This window comes from Triticum aestivum, chromosome 7D, assembly GCF_018294505.1.
Source record: "Triticum aestivum cultivar Chinese Spring chromosome 7D, IWGSC CS RefSeq v2.1, whole genome shotgun sequence".
NCBI lineage: Eukaryota > Viridiplantae > Streptophyta > Magnoliopsida > Poales > Poaceae > Triticum > Triticum aestivum.
In genome coordinates this window covers 642,669,923-642,689,849 of record NC_057814.1, presented here as the reverse complement: position 1 = coordinate 642,689,849, position 19,927 = coordinate 642,669,923, and the positions used below count along the sequence as shown (strand labels likewise).

The 19,927-nt window shown below is 47.0% G+C and overlaps 2 protein-coding genes across 3 annotated transcripts; both read left to right on the top strand.

The window, feature by feature from the left end:
- The first annotated feature begins 6,916 nt into the window (after positions 1-6,916).
- LOC123165604 (serine/arginine-rich splicing factor SR45a) lies at positions 6,917-12,234 on the top strand. 2 transcript variants are annotated; one of them, XM_044583282.1, is made up of 7 exons: positions 6,917-7,154; positions 7,442-7,501; positions 7,650-7,907; positions 8,117-8,228; positions 8,375-8,524; positions 10,525-10,579; positions 11,768-12,234. In XM_044583282.1, exons 2-7 carry the CDS (start codon positions 7,479-7,481, stop codon positions 11,899-11,901), a joined length of 732 nt encoding a protein of 243 aa, XP_044439217.1. In that variant the 5' UTR covers positions 6,917-7,154; positions 7,442-7,478; the 3' UTR covers positions 11,902-12,234. The 2 variants fall into 2 exon arrangements, with proteins under 2 accessions (XP_044439217.1, XP_044439218.1); XM_044583283.1 differs by having other exon boundaries at positions 6,943-7,154; positions 7,448-7,501.
- A 1,044-nt stretch (positions 12,235-13,278) lies between these two features.
- LOC123165603 (uncharacterized) lies at positions 13,279-19,491 on the top strand. Its single transcript, XM_044583281.1, has 19 exons — positions 13,279-14,560; positions 14,937-15,008; positions 15,099-15,303; positions 15,389-15,473; positions 15,571-15,647; positions 15,717-15,885; positions 15,988-16,069; positions 16,162-16,221; positions 16,384-16,436; positions 16,526-16,692; positions 16,918-17,128; positions 17,450-17,507; positions 17,626-17,682; positions 17,763-18,005; positions 18,124-18,188; positions 18,269-18,325; positions 18,415-18,508; positions 18,671-18,811; positions 18,935-19,491. Exons 1-19 carry the CDS (start codon positions 13,328-13,330, stop codon positions 19,130-19,132), a joined length of 3,327 nt encoding a protein of 1,108 aa, XP_044439216.1. The 5' UTR covers positions 13,279-13,327; the 3' UTR covers positions 19,133-19,491.
- The last annotated feature ends 436 nt before the right edge of the window (positions 19,492-19,927 follow it).

Genomic DNA, 19,927 nt, shown 5'->3' with positions numbered 1-19,927 from the left:
CGGCCCATCATAAACGTGAACCGGCCTTCTGGGCCTTGGGCCTTGTCTTCTATCTGACCTGCCATCGGGGCCATCCATGAATCGTCAGACTCGTGAGTCGTCAGTCCTCCGGCGGGTCATCGGTGAAGCGCCAAGCCCGGTTGGGTCATACTTCCGGCCGGGTCATACCGCGGGGTATATCCCCGATATGATCCCCCAGTTTAATTTTGGATTTATCCATGTTAAACTGATCCTATAAAACAAACACAAGAATAAATTTGACAGGTTGTGCTCCGGGTTAAATATTCTTGTAAGCAGCACCTGATCATCCTTAAGTCCTTGACATTTTCTCCTGGAAAATTTGGGTCAAGGCCAGCTTCATAATCCATTTGCTGACATTGGCTCTTGTAAAGAAATATTATAAGAAATAATTCATTTGAGTCGGTTTCCAAAACTCCGGCTTAATAAACATCTTAGACTCAAGATTCATCTGGTGATCCGCCAGTTTAAAGATGTAGAGGCTGGCTAGTTATAATTGCCAAAATTACCGGCTTGTAAATATTGATAACACCGGGTCATAACTGTTGCCGACGCTGGGTCATTATTATTGGTGACACCGGGTCATGATTGTTACAAACACCGGGTCAATCTGGTCCGCTCCAAAGTGAGAATTTGAAGATTTTTTTCTCCCTTATATGCATATCACCTGTAGCCCCCAAGTCTTAAGAGGAGAACATAGTGATAATTTAAGACTTGCTTCAATATAAGTGTTGCAACCTAGAAGAAAACCGGGTTATTCATCTCAATCATTAGTCATAAACTGAATATTCCACATATGTAGCCCCCAAGTGTCGGGTTGTCATGCTTGCAGCAACCTGGGACTTGTAATTGCCTTATGCTCATAAAAACTTCAACCAGTGTAGCCCCCAAGGGCCGGGTCATTATATAATAATGAGCGGGGACTTTGTAAATATGATCATGTAAACTTGACTAGCAACATGTAACCCCCAAGGGCCGGGTCAGTAAGATATTACCGAGCTGGGACTTTGTATATGATTAATTGATAATAACAACATATGATGTAATCTCCACCATGGGGCTTGAACCCACGTCCACAAGGTTAAGAGCTTTGTACTCTACCAACTGAGTAGTGGATCTTTCAATATAATGGATTAAGGCTTGTGTACCTTGAATTTTCGACAGGAGCAATTGGTAGCCCCCAAGGGCCGGCTCATTACAATGTGATAAGTCGGGTCTTCAATAAGTTGAGCAAAAAATGTCTTTACATTAGCCTCCAAGTGCCATGGTGCATGCTGGCAGTGACATGGGACTTGCATATTTGATGTGATCTTAATTTAAATAATGTAGCCCCCAAGTGCCGGTTCGTAAGCCTGCTGCGACTCGGGACTATTCTTTCCATTGTAGAATAAATCATATCCATTGATGAAATAATAGACATTGTGCCAAAGCGACTTTAAATACCTCATCTGTTGATAAGTCAATCCGGAGTTTAAATACCCGGCGCCTCTTGGCTGATGGCAATTTAATACGCCTCCATTGTAGGCCGGAATTTGTACAACCCGACGGCTTATAGCCTTTGAGAAAATCAAGAATTGATAACCCTTTTGAGACACCAATTTCAATCTTTGATGATGGGCTTGAATTTAATCATTTATGTAAGTCATAGCTCTGTAAATCCTGCATAGTTTAAACAACATATACTCTGGCGACTTAACGTCAAAAACCAGGGCGGGTAACCACCCAAATGTAGTCTTATCCTGCACATAGTTAGATCACAAGATCCCTTGGCGGTTTACCACACGGCGGGTCATAATATCTCACATATAACCATTTATGTGTAACAAGGAGTCACAGATAAGCCTGTTATGAATCATAACTTTGAAACATAACTATAATAATAATATTATACCTGTGATATTGAATTTTCACTGCCGGTTTATGTGACCTGTGCAGTAAGGGTGATAACCCCATCTTTAGAAATCAAGACTTCCAAATGTTTATGATTGTCATATGATGGCGACTTATCATCCAAAGTCAAACCGGGTTAAATAGCAACCACTCATATACACTTTAGATATGATCAAAAGAGCTTCAAATAAAATCCAAAAATTGTTTGCAAAAAGAAACTTCAAATTTTTTTGAGGCTTCTGATTCGAATACGATCAGAAAACCGTCCCAAAGGGGTTAAGCTAAGATTTGAATACGATCATATAGCCCCCAGTGGCTTTGGCGTTGCCGATCAAGAGGGTACCGACAGCTATGTTCTCTTTGGTTCGAATACAACCTATGTTTGAACAGGAAGCCCCCAAATGACCTTGAGAGTTGTTTAATGACGCTGATTCGAATACGATCCACGTCGGTTCCCAAAAGGGGTTGAGCTATGATTCGAATACGATCAAGAAGCCCCCTAGTGAGCTCGGCAGTGTGCCGATCAAGATGGTACCGACAACTATGTTCTCTTTGGTTCGAATACGACCTATGTTTGAACAGGAAGCCCCCTAGTGATCATGAGAATATTTAACGACTCTGATTCGAATACGATCAGGGTCACACCAAAAAGGGTTAAGCTAAATTCGAATACGATCAGCTCCCAATGGTCATTAAAGCAGGGTACCTATGTTTGGGTTGTGCTTTATAACAGACTCTTTTTGGTCCCTTTAATTTTTCCTGAGAACTCGAATTTCTTGAACCGGATTTTGAACCGGATTTGAGAGCTTCAAAATTTTGTGGGAGATGTCAAGTCTCTTGAGCCGGATCTAAACCAGAATCCTTCTTTTTAAGCCGGAAATTTTCTGACGGCCTTTAAACTTTTCACCAATATGGCGGTAGCCTCCGGGACCGGGTTATTTTTCCCTCCAATGACCCGGAGTTCTTGAATGCATTGAAACTGACCAATGCTGCCGAGTCATATCATTGTAGCCCCCGAGTCTCAAGACGACTCGAGGAGATGGCTTTGAGATTCTCCATATTGACCATAGCATAAAGTGTATATCATTGGTGTTGATAGCGCGATGTGAATCCACAGAAGGTTGAGGTGACTGCGGCGGGTTATAAATGATCCTGTATGAGCCGTGTCAGCAACTCGGCCGATGGCCCCTTCCAACTGGCTGTTTGAAGTTAACCAAACTGTAGTGGCGGCGACTTTTGCGCCTGCCCATTTGAACCATCCAGCGCCGACGGCGGCTGATAATACATGATAATTTGCCTCCAATTTTGTTGGAAGAAAAAACCGGGCTTCCCGAGCAGTGACTTGCTCATATTCAATAATCAGCTTACGCAGACAGGTGTGGCCTGGTATGTTGATATAGACCAGGCCACGAGAGACGGAACGACAAAGATGATCGCAGCATCAGGGGCAGCTTAGATGAATCGGATGCGGCATTGTAAACCATTCCGGACGGGGAAAATCGGCACCGGTGTTGTAAACTGGCACAGACGGGCGAGTTAATCACAGGCGTGGCCCCCGCAAGCTGATGTAAACCGGCACAGACGGGCGGCTTGCTCACGTTCATTCACCGTGTAATGTGACACGGACGAACACCGGGTAGGACGTTGCCAGCGCGTGCTCCGTAACCACGTTTATAATGAATAATTGTCCTGCATATCAAAATATACGGTCCAAAGTAATTGTTCTTTTGACAAAAAACAATATGTCAAAAATAGACTTAGATAGATGTCACCTGATATGTTAGGCCAGAAAATATCCGCCATGGAGTTGATGGTCACCACGGTGAAGCTAAAATCAACCACGGATGAGTCATCCGAAGGAGCAAACGGATGAGTCGGCCGTAGCGTTGTAAGCCAGTGCGGACGAGCAAATTGTTCTCCGTGTTGTAAACCGGCGTGGACGCGTGAACCGACCGCGAGGGCGGACGGGCGATTCGCCCGTGGTGTTGTAAGGCGGTGCGGACGAGCAAATCGGCCGGCGCGTTTGTTGTAAACCGGACCGCGATACGCGTGTCCGTGAAGCTGCGCGGCACAGCCGAACGTGCCTCCGCGGTATAATACCACCCTTTTTTTAATAGCCGTCCTGCATAAATATATTACAGGCCAGAGTAACTGTTGTCGGATGAATTAACATGTACTGATAAAATACATTGGAGGGATAACACTTGATTCGCCCGGACAACAGATGCGTCGACCGTGGTATTGTAAGCCGGTGTGACGGGGAGAGTCGGCATCGGTGTTGTAAACCGGTGCGGACGGACGAGTCGGTCGTGGATGCGGACAGTTGAGTCGGCGCGGGTACGGTCGAATGAACCGACTGCAGGCGCGGTCCCGATGAGTTGATGTAGACCGGACCGTAGGAACGGCGACTTCGGGCGCTTACATTGATCACGGCAGTATGGACAAATACCAGTGCAAAATGATGACACGGTACGCTCCATATCTGTGATATAAAGCCGTTTTTATAATAGATGATTATCCTGATTTTGAGCGGTCTCGGTGTACGTTTTTTCCTGTGTACTGTCATTTGATTTTTGATGTAACGGCTTGTCCCTTGTGACCACGTAAGAGCTTTCTTGGAGATTTCGCTGATAGTATACTCTCAACCGGGATCTGGAGGTTTGTGCAAACAAAACACTTTAACTTGAATAGACGGCTTGCGGTTTTGCTGGATGTGAGTGCACTTCTGCCTTCGTCTGTACTACTGTGCGTAGCACTTTGTTTCTTGGATTTAACTGAACTCCACATCAGGGAAAAAGATAGCAGCAGCAGTATCTTGTTGCCTCGGGACACGAAGTCTAGGAGCCGCGGACGTGCTGCCATGGGAAACTTGGAACAACAGCTGTACCCTCATAATATATATGCGGCTCAGCGAGTTATGATCTGATGGTCTGCGAGGCACGCAGCCCGCCGTATTCCTGTCGGTCTCCGTGATTTGATCGATTGTCTTCGGATCGCCTGATGGGAGCGGTGGTTTGACTTTTCGTTGACTGCCCTTCACATATGGAAGCAATCATCATCGTCGAGACTTCTTTTTCCATCAGCTTACAATTTGACGGATCGCCAAAAGCTACCACAACCAAAAATTTTGTCTTGGACTCGGCGGATCTTCATGGCGCTCGTAGCGGCCGCTTAGCCCGCAACCCTAAAATCTTCCGAATCTTAATTTCGTATGCGTTGTTCCGACTGCTGGTTGACAACGTATATCCTTCTGAAACTGACTTTCTTCATCCGGAAAATCATGAACTTCTCGATCCTTGAGAAAAGATCCCTTCAAGAACTCATCATCACCGTACGCGAGCCCCACAGTGGGCGCCAACTGTTGTGGAATTGCCACGGCAGATGTCCTAATGTGAGGACTTAGTCGTGAGGCCAACGCATCTATGTAGTAGCTTGAGAGGGGTTGGGCGGAATCGAGAGACGCAACACAAGACAAGGATTTAGACAGCTTCGGGCCCCGGGAAAAATCATCCGGTAATAGCCCTACATGCTGTTTGTGGCTAGGTCTCATTATGATCATGAGAGAGTCGCCGATAAGCCGGCTCTTTGTGTCTAGCCCTAGAGATTGTTTCTTGTTTCTTGTCCCTCTTTGGGGCGCCCTACCCCTCCTTATATAAGTTAGAGGGGCGGGTTTAATGCGGAGTCCTAGTAGGACTAGGACTAGTCTATCTTTTCTTACAAGTTGAATACAAGTCCGGGTCTTGCTTCCTTGTAAAGGAAATATTCGTCATCCCTTCCTCCTTAAGCCGGCCCATCATAAACGTGAACCGACCTTCTGGGCCTTGGGCCTTGTCTTCTATCTGACCCGCCATCGGGGCCATCCATGAATCGTCAGGCTCGTGAGTCGTCAGTCCTCCGGCGGGTCATCAGTGAAGCGCCAAGCCCGGCCGGGTCATACTTCCGGCCGGGTCATACCGCGGGGTGTATCCCCAGAGATTGAATCCGTTTTACCGTACTAAACTTTTCTGTCACTTGTGTTCAGAATAACACATCACGGTCTCCCTACCCTTAGTCTCTCCGTGGCTCGTTCTCCATGATCCTGAGTACCTACAGGGGCGAAGAACATGAACAAGACAAGAGACAACTACGAAGAAATTTTATGTTACACATATTAGACGTTGAGTCAAAGTACTTCCACAGACCCCTCCAACAAATACATTGGATTACAGGGATGTGCCTTAACCCATGACCTTACCGAACTACTCACACATGGAAATCGGATCACGCGAAGAAATCATTGAAGAATACATCATGAAGATTGATTCATTGATAATATGTCTTACAATAGAAGCCAAATGTGATACACAATTACAAGGTATGGCTAGATGATGCTTGTAATCTGCGTTGGTATTTCTCCGAAGATGAGAGGATAATGCAGCACAACTGAGGTAAGTATTTCCCTCAGTTATGAATCCAAGGTTATCAATCCAGTAGAAGAACCAAGCAACACTATGTAAACAACACCTGCGCAAAAACAGCAAAAACTTGAAACCCAACGCGTAAGAGGGGTTGTCAATCCCTCAACGGTATTGAGATAGATTAAATTGTATAGGTTTTGATAAATATATCTAACAAAAATACAAAATAAAATAAATAAAGAAAAATTGCAGCAAGATGTTTTGGATTTAATATATGATAGGAAATAGATACGGGGCCATAGTTTTCACTAGAGAAAATAGCATACGGTGGGTAAACAAATTACTATTGGGCAATTGATAGAAAAGCGAATAATCATGACTATCCAACGCAATGATTATGTATATAGGCATCACGTCCAAATTAGTAGACCGATTCCTGCCTGCATCTACTATTATTAGTCCATACATCGACCGCTATCCAGCATGCATCTAGTGTATTAAGATGATGGAAAACGGAGTAATGCAACAAGTTGATGACGTGATAAACTTAATAGCAACGATATGTGGAGTTGGGTCAGTATGGGCCAGGTCTGATGTGGTGGACGGGCCGGCTTATATTTGGGAAACGGAGACCTGGATTCATTCATTCATTCTATCTATCTCCGGCTCCCCTTTCCCCTCCTTCCTTCCTTCCTTCCTAATCCTAATCCTAGCTAGCTAGCTAGGGTTCCCCGCCGCCGCCGCCGCCGCCGGCCAACGAGATCCAGCCAGCGAGATCCGACCGAGCGACGCCTGCAGGCAGAGGATTAGGAAGATCGACGCCGCCGGAACCCGTCTCTGCCTCCGCTGGTAAGCCATGGAGATGGATCCATGGAGATGGATCCACTTGCAATCGCTCGCTCGGTCGGTCCGCGTTATTCTTGTTATTAGATAAGATTTATTTAGTATTTCGACCACACTTGCTAGATCTGAAACTAGCTAGTACGTAATTTTATTTAATTTCATTCATATAAGTAACTAGTGTATGATTGATTGATTGATTTAATGTATACAACCTAAGATAGATTTCATTCATCCTAAGATTTGCTGCCATCTTGTGTTATCGTGCTACAAGATGATTGATTCATTCATGTCAGGTTCAGGTTCAGGTTCAGCCAGGAGACAGACAGAGCCATGTCGCACTCCAACCAAGTAAGGTCGGTCCACTTCACTTCATTTCATTCCTCCCCTAACACTAACACTAACACTAACAGAGAGAGCCCCTAACAGAGCCATGGCTCCTCCAATTTATCTCTTATCAGTTTCGTCATCCACAAGTGTAACAAAAATAATTGTTGTTTTCAGGTACACCGCGCGCTCCATCACTCCCCCGGCCGACAGGGACAGCGGCTCCAAGTCGCCCCCTCCCAGGAGGCGCGCCGCTTCCAAGTCGCCACCCCTGCCCCCTCCTCCCCCTTTTCCTCCCAAGGGGGTGCGCACCATCTCCAGGTCGCCACCACCTAGTAGTACAAGACGCAGCGTCTCGAGGTCCCCTCCGCCAAAGAGGCGTGGGAGGTCCAGGTCAAGGTCCAGGTCCAGGTCCAGGAACAGGAGCCGCTCCAGGCAAGTCATCATCGCTTTGATGTTTATTTCTTCATTTTGCTAGTCATGATGGATAATGCTGCTGCTGCTTCTCATGATGTATTACATACAGTATGTACATAGCTGGTCAAAAACAATAGTTACTTAATGATGTACATCATCACAAAGATACCGATATTGACATCGCTTCTCTTCTCCTAATAATATGTATGTATGTATGTATCTTTCAGGAGCAGAGATAAAGACGATGTGAGGAATCCTGGCAACAACCTCTATGTCACTGGACTGTCCACACGGACGCAGGAAACTGACCTGGAGAAGTTCTTCAGTAAAGAGGGCAAGGTACCCTTGCTTTCTCTGCGCTCTGCTTTCTTCTTTCATGCCTGATGATGTCTGCGAAGATGCTTCTCCTTTCATCCGGGATGGGACTGCTTGTTCATTGCATGATTATATCACTAAACCTGATGCACGATGTGACAAAACTGCAGGTTAAAGACTGCCGTGTTGTTATAGATCCTCGTACCAAAGAGTCACGTGGCTTTGCGTTCGTGACCATGGAGAATGTTGAGGATGCAAGGCGCTGCATCAAGTATCTGCACCGTACTGTCCTTGAAGGCCGCCTCATCAGTGTGGCAAAGGTATAACAAACTTCTCTGCGTGCAACAACCTTGATGCTAACTTGTGTTACACAACCATCTTCTTCTTTGCATTTGCATATCCGTTTAAGCTAGTTCTTGTTACCAGGCACTCATAGCATATATGTAAGCTCACATGACGACCATGGCTTACATTTTAGCTCTCCTACCCCCAAATTTCTGGGCCAACTTTATCTGGGAATAAGCCACACATCCTAGGACGCAGTTCACAAGTTAAGAGCTCAATAGTTCCATACCAGAATGAGGCCATTACTGACCTTCCTTATGTTGCTTTCTAGTCCTCAACTAAATATATCTTGATCTCTTAACAGCTTTTATACATATCAAAACCTTGACCGATGTGGTTATGTACTCGGTCAAGTGTCCCTGAAAAATCTGCCAGAGTAAATTGATTCTTAGAAACACCCATATCCTTTTGAGCAGTAAGGTACTTCTTGTTACCAGGTAGTAGTAATGCATGTGTCCCAGGACGATCTTGACTTACATTTTAGCTTTTCTACTGCCAACTTTTTGGGTCAACTTTATCTGGGAATAAGCCACACATCCTAGGGCACAGTTTACAAGTTACGAACTATTGATTTCAGTACCATCATTAGGCCATTACAGACCTTTCTTATGTCGCTATCTAGTCTACAACGCAGTATATCTTGGTGTATCTACTCTAACATCTTGTTTTGTGCAGTACACATATCAAAACCTTGACCAGTTTTGTATCTAACTTCTTGTTTCAACTTTTAAGTGTCCCTGAAAATCAGCCAGAGTAGGAGTAATTCTTATAAACACTCATTTATCTGGGCTCATCATTGCTGTGGTGCATTGGCTATGCATATATATTGGGGTGTCGTTAACATTTTCAGTGCAGGAAATGAAAAAGTACATCTTGTTTCTGTGCTCCTTTGCTTTTTTTTTTTGTGCTGATTTCCACGACCATACAGCTTCCACACTGCTGGGCTAGCATTAATTCTAGTCAGTGTTCTGTGTAGAATTATTGAACTAAATGCTGGCTGCACCCACCTGTTGGTTTGTACAACCTCTTCTTCGACCTTACAATCTGTTGCCTCTCGAATCTCCATCACCCTCACGAACATCGCCATCACGCTCGTGATCATCGCCATCGCGCTCGTGATCATCGCCTACTACGCTGTCTGCACTGACTTCGAGTGAGAGCACGGCTCGGAACGGTGCACTGCTACGCGTCACCACCGACCGACCGAGCACCTCATTCTGGCGATCTTGGAGTGAGAGTGCGGCTCTCAAGGCTGCACTGCTACGCGTCACCACCGACGGACTGAGCACCTCAAGTCATTCTGGCGATCTTGGAGTGAGAGCGTGGCTCTCAAGGCTGCACTGCTACGCGTCACCACCGACCGACCGAGCACCTCAAGTCATTCTGGCGATCTTGGAGTGAGAGCGTGGCTCTCAACGCTGCACTGCTACGCGTCACCACCGACGGACCGAGCACCCAAGTCATGCTGGTGATCCTGGAGTGAGAGCACGGCTCTCAAACGCTGCACTGCTACGCGTCGCCACCGACTGACCGAGCACCTCAAGTCATGCTGGTGATCTTGGAGTGAGAGCACGGCTCTCAAGGCTGCACTGCTACGCGTCACCACCGACCGACCGGGCACCTCAAGCTACTCTGGTGATCCTGGAGTGAGAGCGCGGCTCTCAAGGCTGCACTGCTGCTCGTCACCTCCGACAGACCGAGCACCAAAAGTCATTCTGGTGTTCTTGGAGTGAGAGCTATGCGTCACCACCATAGACCTCCCCGTGTTACGTGTAGCTACTGTGGTACGTGGTACTACATTCTTGGAGCTACTGTGGTAAGTGTAGCTGGTGTTGGATGTCTTCAGCGCGCCTTCCGTCAGGACCAATTTGATGCACATTTCATTCATTGCCTCGAGTAAAATTATTTATTAATGCAGAATGATTATGATCCATGCATTTGAATTCCTATTCGCTAATGACCTTCTGAATTGCAGGCAAAGAGAACTCGTGAGAGGACCCCTACCCCTGGAGAATACTGTGGTCCGAGAGGTATGCATGGAGACGAGTTTTGCTTCCCGCGGTTGCATTTGAAATAGATGCTTTGCTTCCTGTTATTGATATTTTTTCTGTAGGCTGTCTTGTCTGTATTATAGCATGAGTTTCTTGTACTTACCTTTGCTTTGATCAGATTCCTATCGTTTGGAGTAGCTTATTATCCCACGGTTGACTTTAGCCAACATGATGGGCTGTGTATCATCTTAGATTAATTCACAGCATCGTTGTTCCTCTTGGTTCACTGGAACAAACACTTTTTCCTGTAACCAGAGGTTTTAGTATGAACATTGTATGGCTGTCTTGTTTTACACGGGCTGGAGATTAGTTAGTCTCCTGGGAAGGATGGATACCAAGATTGCGGCGTGTAGCAATCAGGTTTGATGACTTGTACTGTGATTGTCTGATCTGTCTTGTAGCAAGATTTTCTTTTTTACTTGCCGAGTTGGCTTTGCTCAGGTTCCTATTATAATTTAGAGAAGCTTATTATTCTATGATCAACTTTGGCCAACACGATGGGCTGTGTATTTTTAATTTTCCAGAGGTGTGATGTTTAGATTAGTTTACTGTATCGTTGCTCTTGGTCTACAACACTTTTTGCAGTCGTCACAGGTTTTAGTATGAAGAATGCGTTATTATTTGTGGCCGTCTTTGCTTGTTTTTCACTGGAGAATTAGTCTCTCTCCTGAAAGGATGGGGGTAGCAATCAGATAAGATGATATGTTAACTAATGCGGTTGAATTTTGTTTTCTGCACTTGCATGTGGTCTGATAAGATGCTTTCTGTCCTGTTGGTGATATATTTTGTGTAGGTTGCTGATCTGTCTTGTAGCATGGGATTCTTCTTGTGCTTGCATTGGCTTTGCTCAGACAGATTCCTTGCTAGCATCTGGATCAGCCAGCTTATTGTGCAATTACCTGTGGCCACTAGCCAGCATGATTTTTTATTTTATAGTGTCCACTTGCATCATTCAAGATCCATTCACAGGATTGGTGTGGTACACTTGCTTTAATCATCTTTAGTAAGTATGAACGCTGGTGCCTAGTGTTTATTTTGCGGCTGTCTTACCGTTCTTTGTATACACCTAAAAGATTGGGACTAGTGCGACTGGCAGGGGATGCAGTTTTTGGTTTGTACCAACAATTTAAGATGGCGTCTAATCCGGATTTGTGTGCATGCATGCAGGCGGGCGCTCCCGAGTGGAACCGCGGCGAAGCCGTTCTCCTCGCCGGTCCAGCAGGTCGTCGAGGGACCGCTCGAGGTCGCCCTCCACAAGGAGGGACAGGGACAGAGACAGCAGGGACAGGAAGCGCGACTGAATGAAACAACAAAATGATATCGCCTAAAGGGAGTTGTCGAGTATGAATGTGTCTTGGATTGTTTGCTTGTTGCTGAAGGACTATGTATGCACCTTGGTCTGTATTTCTCCTGGAGGCTGGCTGTGGCTGGAGATAACAAGCTGATTTGTCTGTCTGTTTTATCAGAGGATTTCCCTAGCATTTTCTTAGGTCTGGTAGAGATGTATTTCGTGTTTTTACGGATTCTCGCTATTGAAACGTCGTATGCGTCTATTTGGGACTTGTCTTGGCTGGATGCTAACAATATTATTATTATTATGTCTGCAATGGCGCCCAAAAATTTGAATTTGTGTCTGTCTGGTATCATCGTAGTTCTAGATACATCCCCTTTAATCCATTTTAATTATAAGTATTTCCTTTAATCCATTTTGATAACAAGTATTTCCGGACAGAGAGAGTACAATACGACGGTTGCTTAAGCCGTTTTGTTATCAAAGAGTATCTTAGTCCTCTAAAATACTCCTTGCGTCTCATAATATAAAAACAAAAACGTTTTCTACTTTGACACTAGTCTAGTCTAGTGCCAGAAATACTCTACTCTTGTATTTTAGCATGGAGGGAGTATAGTACTATATACACCCGGTGTAAAGAAGTACCCCCTTCGTAAATTTTTTATGAAATATAAGAGTGTTTAGACCATTACTTTAGTAATTTAAGCGCTCTTATATTTTCACTTTACTTTAGGAGGGAGTATAAAAGATCTTTTTGATCACTAAAGTAGGTAAAGAACAAAAAAACTTTTGGAAGCCATGTTTGAATCACATCCACTGGGCAAAACCACCTATGGAACTAGTTTCAGGGTTGGGGATTCAACTTTTTTATTTTCACAGAAAGATCTTTTTAAAATGTATAGATGAAATCGGGTGGCGCATCCAACCACAAATAGAAGAAGGAGCATTTGCACGCCCTTGACAAGCTAGCACATTAGCTACCATATTAGGCTCTCTGTTGCCAACGTTCGTTTAACGGGAGGAAGCTTCTCGAACACCCCTCCTCCTCCCCCAAGGGCGACTCCTTTCATTGACTTTCTCCCCTCGGCGCTGCTTATCCTGGCAGTGAGCCACCGCCGCGCCTTGAACAATAAATGTTTTGACAAAGCGACACGCCTTCTCCGCCTTGCACCTGGACGCGAAAACGGCACGCTCCGCACCGCGTCACTGACACGCGGTCACCGGCCCTACTTGTCGGTGGCGGGCGGCGAGTGGGGCTGCGTGCGTTTCCGGGAGGAGGGAGGGACGGCGTGCTGTTTCGTCGGAAACCCTAGAAACAGGCGATAAATTGGAGGGCACGGATCGAGAAAGCCAGTTTGTGCCTCCATTTTGCAGTTCATCCAGTTCAAAGAAAAGAAAAGGGAAGGCAAAAAAAAAAGGAATCTTTGGTTCAAAAAATGAATCCTTTGCATCCATCCATGTCTTCCATCCATCTTTTCCCCTCCTCGTATTCAATTGAATGCGCCACCGATCCCACCGCCGCCGCCGCCGCCGCCGCCTCCCCAATCCCGTTGGGGCCGCCGGATTCGGTCTGCCCTAGCCCTACCGCCGCCTCCCCCATCCCGTTGGGGCCGGCGGATTCGGCCTGCCCTAGCCCTACCGCCGCCGCCGCCGGCATGGACGACTTCGTGCTCCGGTCCGGCGTGCGCGTGGGGCTGAAGCGCGAGTTCGCCTTCGCCATCGCCTCCCAGGCCGCCCTCGCCCCCTCCCTCGGCCGCACCCGCTCCTCCCGCTCATCCGCCGTCGTCTCCCCCTCCCCCGCCGCCAATCCCAAGCCCTCCCGCTCCTCCAAGCGCTCCCGCCCCTCGGACTCGGCGCCGGCCAAGCGCGCCCGCTCGCGGCCCCCGGATCCGGACCCCGCCGCCGCGGATCCGCCGCGGGATCCTCCTCCTCCCCCCGACGGCGCCGACGCCCCGTTCTCTGCCATCGCAAACGGGCCCCAACTGCCTCCCGCCGGCGCCGACGGGGATGCGCCGCTCGCTGCCGCCACGCCCACCGCAAACGGGCCCCAGCCGCCTCCCGCCGTTGCCGTCGCCGGGGATGAGCCGGTGCTCGCCCTGTTCGCCGCCAACGCGCCCACCGCAAGCGCGCCCCAACCGCCTCCGCAGCAGGGGCAGCAGGAGGAGGCCTTCTTCATCCCGCCGGAGACGCCGCCCAGGCGGGTCACCCGCTCCATGCTCTCCCAGCCCGCCGCCTCCCCCGCCCCCGCCCCCGCCACCGCTCCCCCCCAGCCCGCCAGACCCAAGCCCAAACCCAAACCCAAACCCATGCTCAAACCCAAACCCATGCTCAAACCCAAGCAGGAGCCTGTGGACGAGCCCACCGACCACCTCCAGCCCTACCCCGGGGGACTCGCCGGAGGCGTAGCAAGCCCGGCCTCACCGCGCCGCTTCACCAGGTCGCTCTTGCAACAGGTCAAGCAGCCGCCCACCGACGACGGCGACAACGATGAGTCGGGCACCACCACCGCCAGCAGCTCCCCCTCGCCCTCCCCCAAGAGCACCAAGCGCGGCGCCAGCCTCAAGGCCAAGTCCGAGGGGCCAGATGGAATCCCGAAGAACCTCAGGGAGCTCTTTGCCACCGGCTTGCTCGAGGGCCAGCCCGTCAACTACTTCATGAACAAGGGGAAGGTAAAAGTGCACGTCCTTCTTGCTAGTTCAGTCAGTATGCATTTCAATCAGTTATCAAAGGATTCAGCCAGTAAGTTAAGATGTTTGGGAGGACATGGTTCTAACAATTCGATACAACTCAGACAATGATTCGATTGTTACACATTCTGGCAATAATGAAATGAAACCGAGCATTTGATTCAATTGTTACACAGGCTGGTTTCATTGGGCCTGGTTTATGTATCCATTCAAGCATTGCAAGCTTAGGCATACTGAAACTTGTAGGAGATGCGAGTAGCACTTCCCTTTTCTCATCCTAATAATGTTAGTACTGCCTGGTTCCATTTCACTCCTGCTGTAAATTTTGATCAGGAATTTGTTTCTCCTCTCGTTTCAGCGACCAGTGCTCCGTGGAGTCATCAAAGACACCGGCATATTGTGCTCCTGCACTTCATGCAAAGGCCGAAATGTAAGCCCTCCCTCTCTCTTCTGCCATAACACGACCAGTTTGCAATGCCACACCATATGCCAATACCCAACCAATCTGCATGGCTCGCAGGTCGTTTCACCTTTTTATTTCGAGGTGCATGCCGGGAGCCATAAAAAGCGCCCCTCCGATTACATTTTCCTGGAAAGCGGAAATACTCTGCATGATGTATTGAGGGCGTGCACGGATGCTACCGTAGACACACTGGAATCTGCAATACTGGGAGCAATAGGCCCAGTGCCTAAGAAGAGGACAGTGATATGCCAGGACTGCAAAAGTGAGTCCCCCCCTCCACCTCGCTCATCCACATCAAGCTTTGTTTCATTTGATGCTGCAACTTTGGCCAATGTTTTACCTGTTAGGTTCATTCAAAACTTTCCGCGCTGGAAAATTTGCTTCCTTCTGTGATACATGTCTGGAGTCTAAGGAAGCTCAGAGTACGGCAAGGTAATGTCTGTGATACTATATAGTTGGCCATGTGATTATTCCAGTTTCTCTTCTTCTTCTCCGCTTATAGACCATTGTTTCTACTGCTGGTATTTAGGCCGAGAGGACGTCCACCGAAGAATCTCTCCCCAGGAACGAAAACCACAAGTGCAGCAAGCCCAACTTCATCATATGGTAGGGCACCTAAAAACACCAAGTCCGACTTCATCTGGCAGGGTATCTAAGAATTTCTCTTCACTCCAGGAGCGAAGACTACACGTGCAGGAAGCCCAACTTCATATGGCAGGGTGCCTAGGAATTTCTACCCAGTAGCCAAGACAATAAGTGCAGCAAGCCCAACTTCATCTGGTAGGGTGCCTAAGAATTTCTCCCCAGGATCCAAGCCTACAAGTGCAGGAAGAATTACAAGAAAGTAGGCTCTGCTGCTTATCAAACTACTTTAGCTTTGTTTCTCCTCGACTTCATCATCTCTTTTTTTTTGTTGCTCTATATTATATGTTGTTGCATGCTGCAGGGACCATGGCTTGCACAAGTTGGTTTTCATGAGTGGTGTTTTGGCAGAGGGCACAGACGTCGGCTATTATGTCCAGGGAAAGGTTTACTTCTTATGCAACTTCTTTCTTCAGCCACTCCGGATAAATAAATATTGTATTGTTGTTATTAATACTGTTATTGACTAACATTCTAGAGGTTGCTGGATGGCCACATAAAGGAACATGGAATCTATTGTTATTGCTGCAACACAGTGGTAAAATAAATTACCATCCCTTCCTTCCATTAGTTTAGTTTAGATACATGAAACAACTCAGTCAAGGAGTCAGCCTGGACTTGTAATTAGTTCCTTTATTTATGTTAGCGCCATATGCTACTACTGAACCTGACCAGAAATACCGTTGTGCTGGATTAACAGGTTAGCCCTTCACAGTTTGAAGGCCATGCTGGCCGAGCTGCTCGGCGCAAACCGTGAGTTTATTATATTCTTGTAACAATGTATTCTGCTGGGCCCTGTTGTTCATACTCTCAATTCCCTTTGCTAACACTATTGCATGCAGTTACCACAACATATACATTTCCAATGGCGTTTCACTACATGAGCTGTCGGTTTCTCTTTCAAAAGGCCGAAAACCTTCAGAAAAGCAGAACGATGACTTATGCAGCATCTGTTCAGATGGCGGGGAGCTTCTTCTTTGCGACTCCTGTCCGAGAGCTTTTCACAGAGGTAACATCATACATTACGCACCTATATATTATATGCCTAGCCAGTAGGGGGTGCATGTTTCCCAGTTAAGCCAGCTTCCATTCTTCTTGGGTATTCATTCGGGCATGCGACCATCCAGATATTTGTTTGATGGCGGAATCGCTGCCTTTACCATGTAGTCACATCGCGATTTAGAGTGTCACAAAAGGCCCCTCACCACTGGTTGTCTTGGATTATTTATTGCAGAATGTGTTGGCTTGTCTTGTGTACCGAAAGGAGCTTGGTGTTGCCGGTATTGTGAAAATAGGCAACAGAGAGAAAGTTATTTGGCATACAACAACAATGCAATAGCCGCTGGGAGGGTCGATGGAGTTGATTCCATCGGACAAATATTTACGCGGTCGATCCGTATTGCCACAGCACCTCAGGGTGCATTTGGTGGATGCGCATTGTGCAAGTAAGCGTCCATCCATCACCCTTGTATGTTCAAGTTCTTGTTCATTATCTTTCCAATACAACCATATAAAACTATCCTCCACAAACAAAGGAAGTAGGTAAAATTGATATCAAATTTCCTTTATGGATTATGGACTGCTGGAGTTATGGATTCCTAATATCTGAATATCAACAACTTGAAAGTTACAGAATGATTTCATTGGATTCTAAGTCTCACTGCATCTGATCTAGGATTCAGGATACTCACTTGTTATTTAAACTATATGCTGTCCATTTGGCTCTCTGATGCTCCAACAAGCCTTTTCGTCTTTTGCTTTTGCAGGCAACATGATTTTGGCAAAAAGAAATTTAGCGAACGAACTGTGCTGCTCTGTGATCAAGTAAGTTCATCAATCACATCCATCCATGATATGCCTGTATTGAGTTGTCGTGCTGTTTTTTAGCTGCGGCAACCTCATTTTGTGATAAACTGTCAACTGTGTGTTGCTATTTGTTCAGTGTGGGAGGGAATATCATGTTGGATGCCTGAAAGAACACAACATGGCTGACTTGACGGTGATTTCCCTAGCCCGATATATTCTGAAATTTTTGTATAATAAAAACGAAGAAGTATATTAATGGGTTGACTGCTGCAGGCATTGCCCGAGGGAGCATGGTTTTGTTCCACTGTATGTGTGGAGATCTGCGAGGCACTGAAAGACCTGGTCAGTCGTGGAGCAGAACCTGTTCCTGCCGTGGATGTCGATCTCATAAAGAAGAAGCGTGCGGAGAAAGGTTTGGACGACGATGGCGACCTTGATGTTAGATGGAGGGTTTTGAGGGACAAAAGTTCTGAAGATAGTAAAGTGGTGCTGTCCAAGGCGGTTGGTATTTTCCATGTAAGTTCCCGTGGCTTCTTGAGTTGCCGGTCCCTTTGATTGTGTGCAACCAAACCAATGATACATCCTAGCCTAGTTATGGGTGGTGTGGGCTAATTTTTCTAATGCACTTTTGCAGGAATCATTTGATCCTATCATCCAAGCTGGGACCGGGCGAGACCTGATTCCAGCCATGGTCTATGGGTATGCCATTTACGCGTACCATACTTGAGCGTAAGTTGCAGGCACAAGACACCTAAGTCGTATGATGTTTCTCGTTTCAGGAGGAGCGTAAGGGATCAAGATTACACAGGGATGTACTGTGCGGTGTTAACTGTCGGGTAAACTTTTTTTTCTTTCTCCTCTGGGTGTTGTATTTGGCAAAAGGAAAATGGTAGTCTGAACCAACTGTCGGGTTGTGTTGATGCAGCAAGACGGTGGTTTCTGCTGGACTCTTCCGTGTCATGGGCAACGTAGCCGCGGAGCTCCCCTTGGTCGCGACGAGCAGGGATAACCAAGGCTTGGTAAGTCGATACCTATTATATTATTATCCGTGTAAACAAGTGATACCTGTTTGGCTGTTTGTAGCCAAAAGAAGGGGAAAAAAAAGAACCGTACCTAGAGCAGTAAACCAAGCAAGTAATAAAGCTGTGAACCAACTAATGACTGTGTGAGCATGCATGCAGGGGTACTTCCAGGCGCTGTTTGTGTGCATCGAGCGGCTGCTGTCGTCCCTGAAGGTGAAGCACTTTGTGCTGCCGGCGGCGGAGGAGGCGGTGTCGATCTGGACGCAGCGGTTTGGGTTCGGCACGATAACCCAGGACAAGGTGTGTCATGTCTGTCGCCTGCCTTTTGCAGTCGTCCTCTGTCATGTCACGCACGCGTTGGTAGATAGAAGGGAGGTTGATCGCTGATGTGTGTGTGTGAAAATATCTTGTGGTGTGTTGCAGCTGCTGGAGCACCTCAGGGGCGGGCGACCGACGGTGTTCCACGGCACGTCGACCCTGCACAAGCCTGTCCCGGTGGCTGAGGCGGAGGCGCGGGTGCCTGAGGAGGAGGAAGAAGCGCGGGTGCCCGAGGAGGAGGAGGAAGAAGAGCCGATGCCCGAGGAGGAGGAAGAAGAGCCGGTGCCGGTGGGCTCGGAGTGAGGAGGAGCTAGGAGGAGTTGTTTCTCTGTTATTTTGGGAGGGGGGGGAGGATGGATTTGTAATGGTGTAATGTAGAGACAGAGACAGGGATTTTCCTTGATTTTGGTTTGGTTTGGTACTGCGCTGCGCTGTGGTGTGCAGCTAGTCTAGTCTAGTCTAGTCTCAGTCTAGTTCTAGTAGGAAGGATATGGATATGGATATGGTGTGGGTTTTGTTCAAGGAAGGGTGGTATGGTAGTGGTGTGGTGGATTTATGTTGATCCTTCCTTCCTTCCTTCCTAGATGATAGTTAGGCAGAGGAAGAGGAAGAGGAGGAATGAAACTGTGAGCATTCAGTCAGAAGCATACATCAGAATTTAAGGAACCCTACATGCATGCATCCATCAGAAGCACATCTAGTATTAATTTGAGGAATGAAACACATCTAGAATGCATAATACAAATCATATTCTTCAAAAAGAGCCTTCCTTCCTTCCTTCCTTGACTGAACCCAATCTGCCTTGTCTAACATTACAATTTCACATTAACCCATTTCATTTGGCTAGCAATATTTATAGCATCTAACATTTCTCTAACAACTGTCTTGACTTATCATTTCTAATACTAACAACCACTAATATCATTACTATCATTACTTTTTCAAAAAAGCTGCTGCATCTGTACTATCATTCTAGTGTTCATATTGAGAATTCCAGCAGCCCATTTGAGTTTTTCTTGTACATTCAAAAAGCCAGTGCTACTAGTCAATACAAGAAGAGCAAATCTCACAAAAGTTTCTCTCATGCCACCAGCGCCA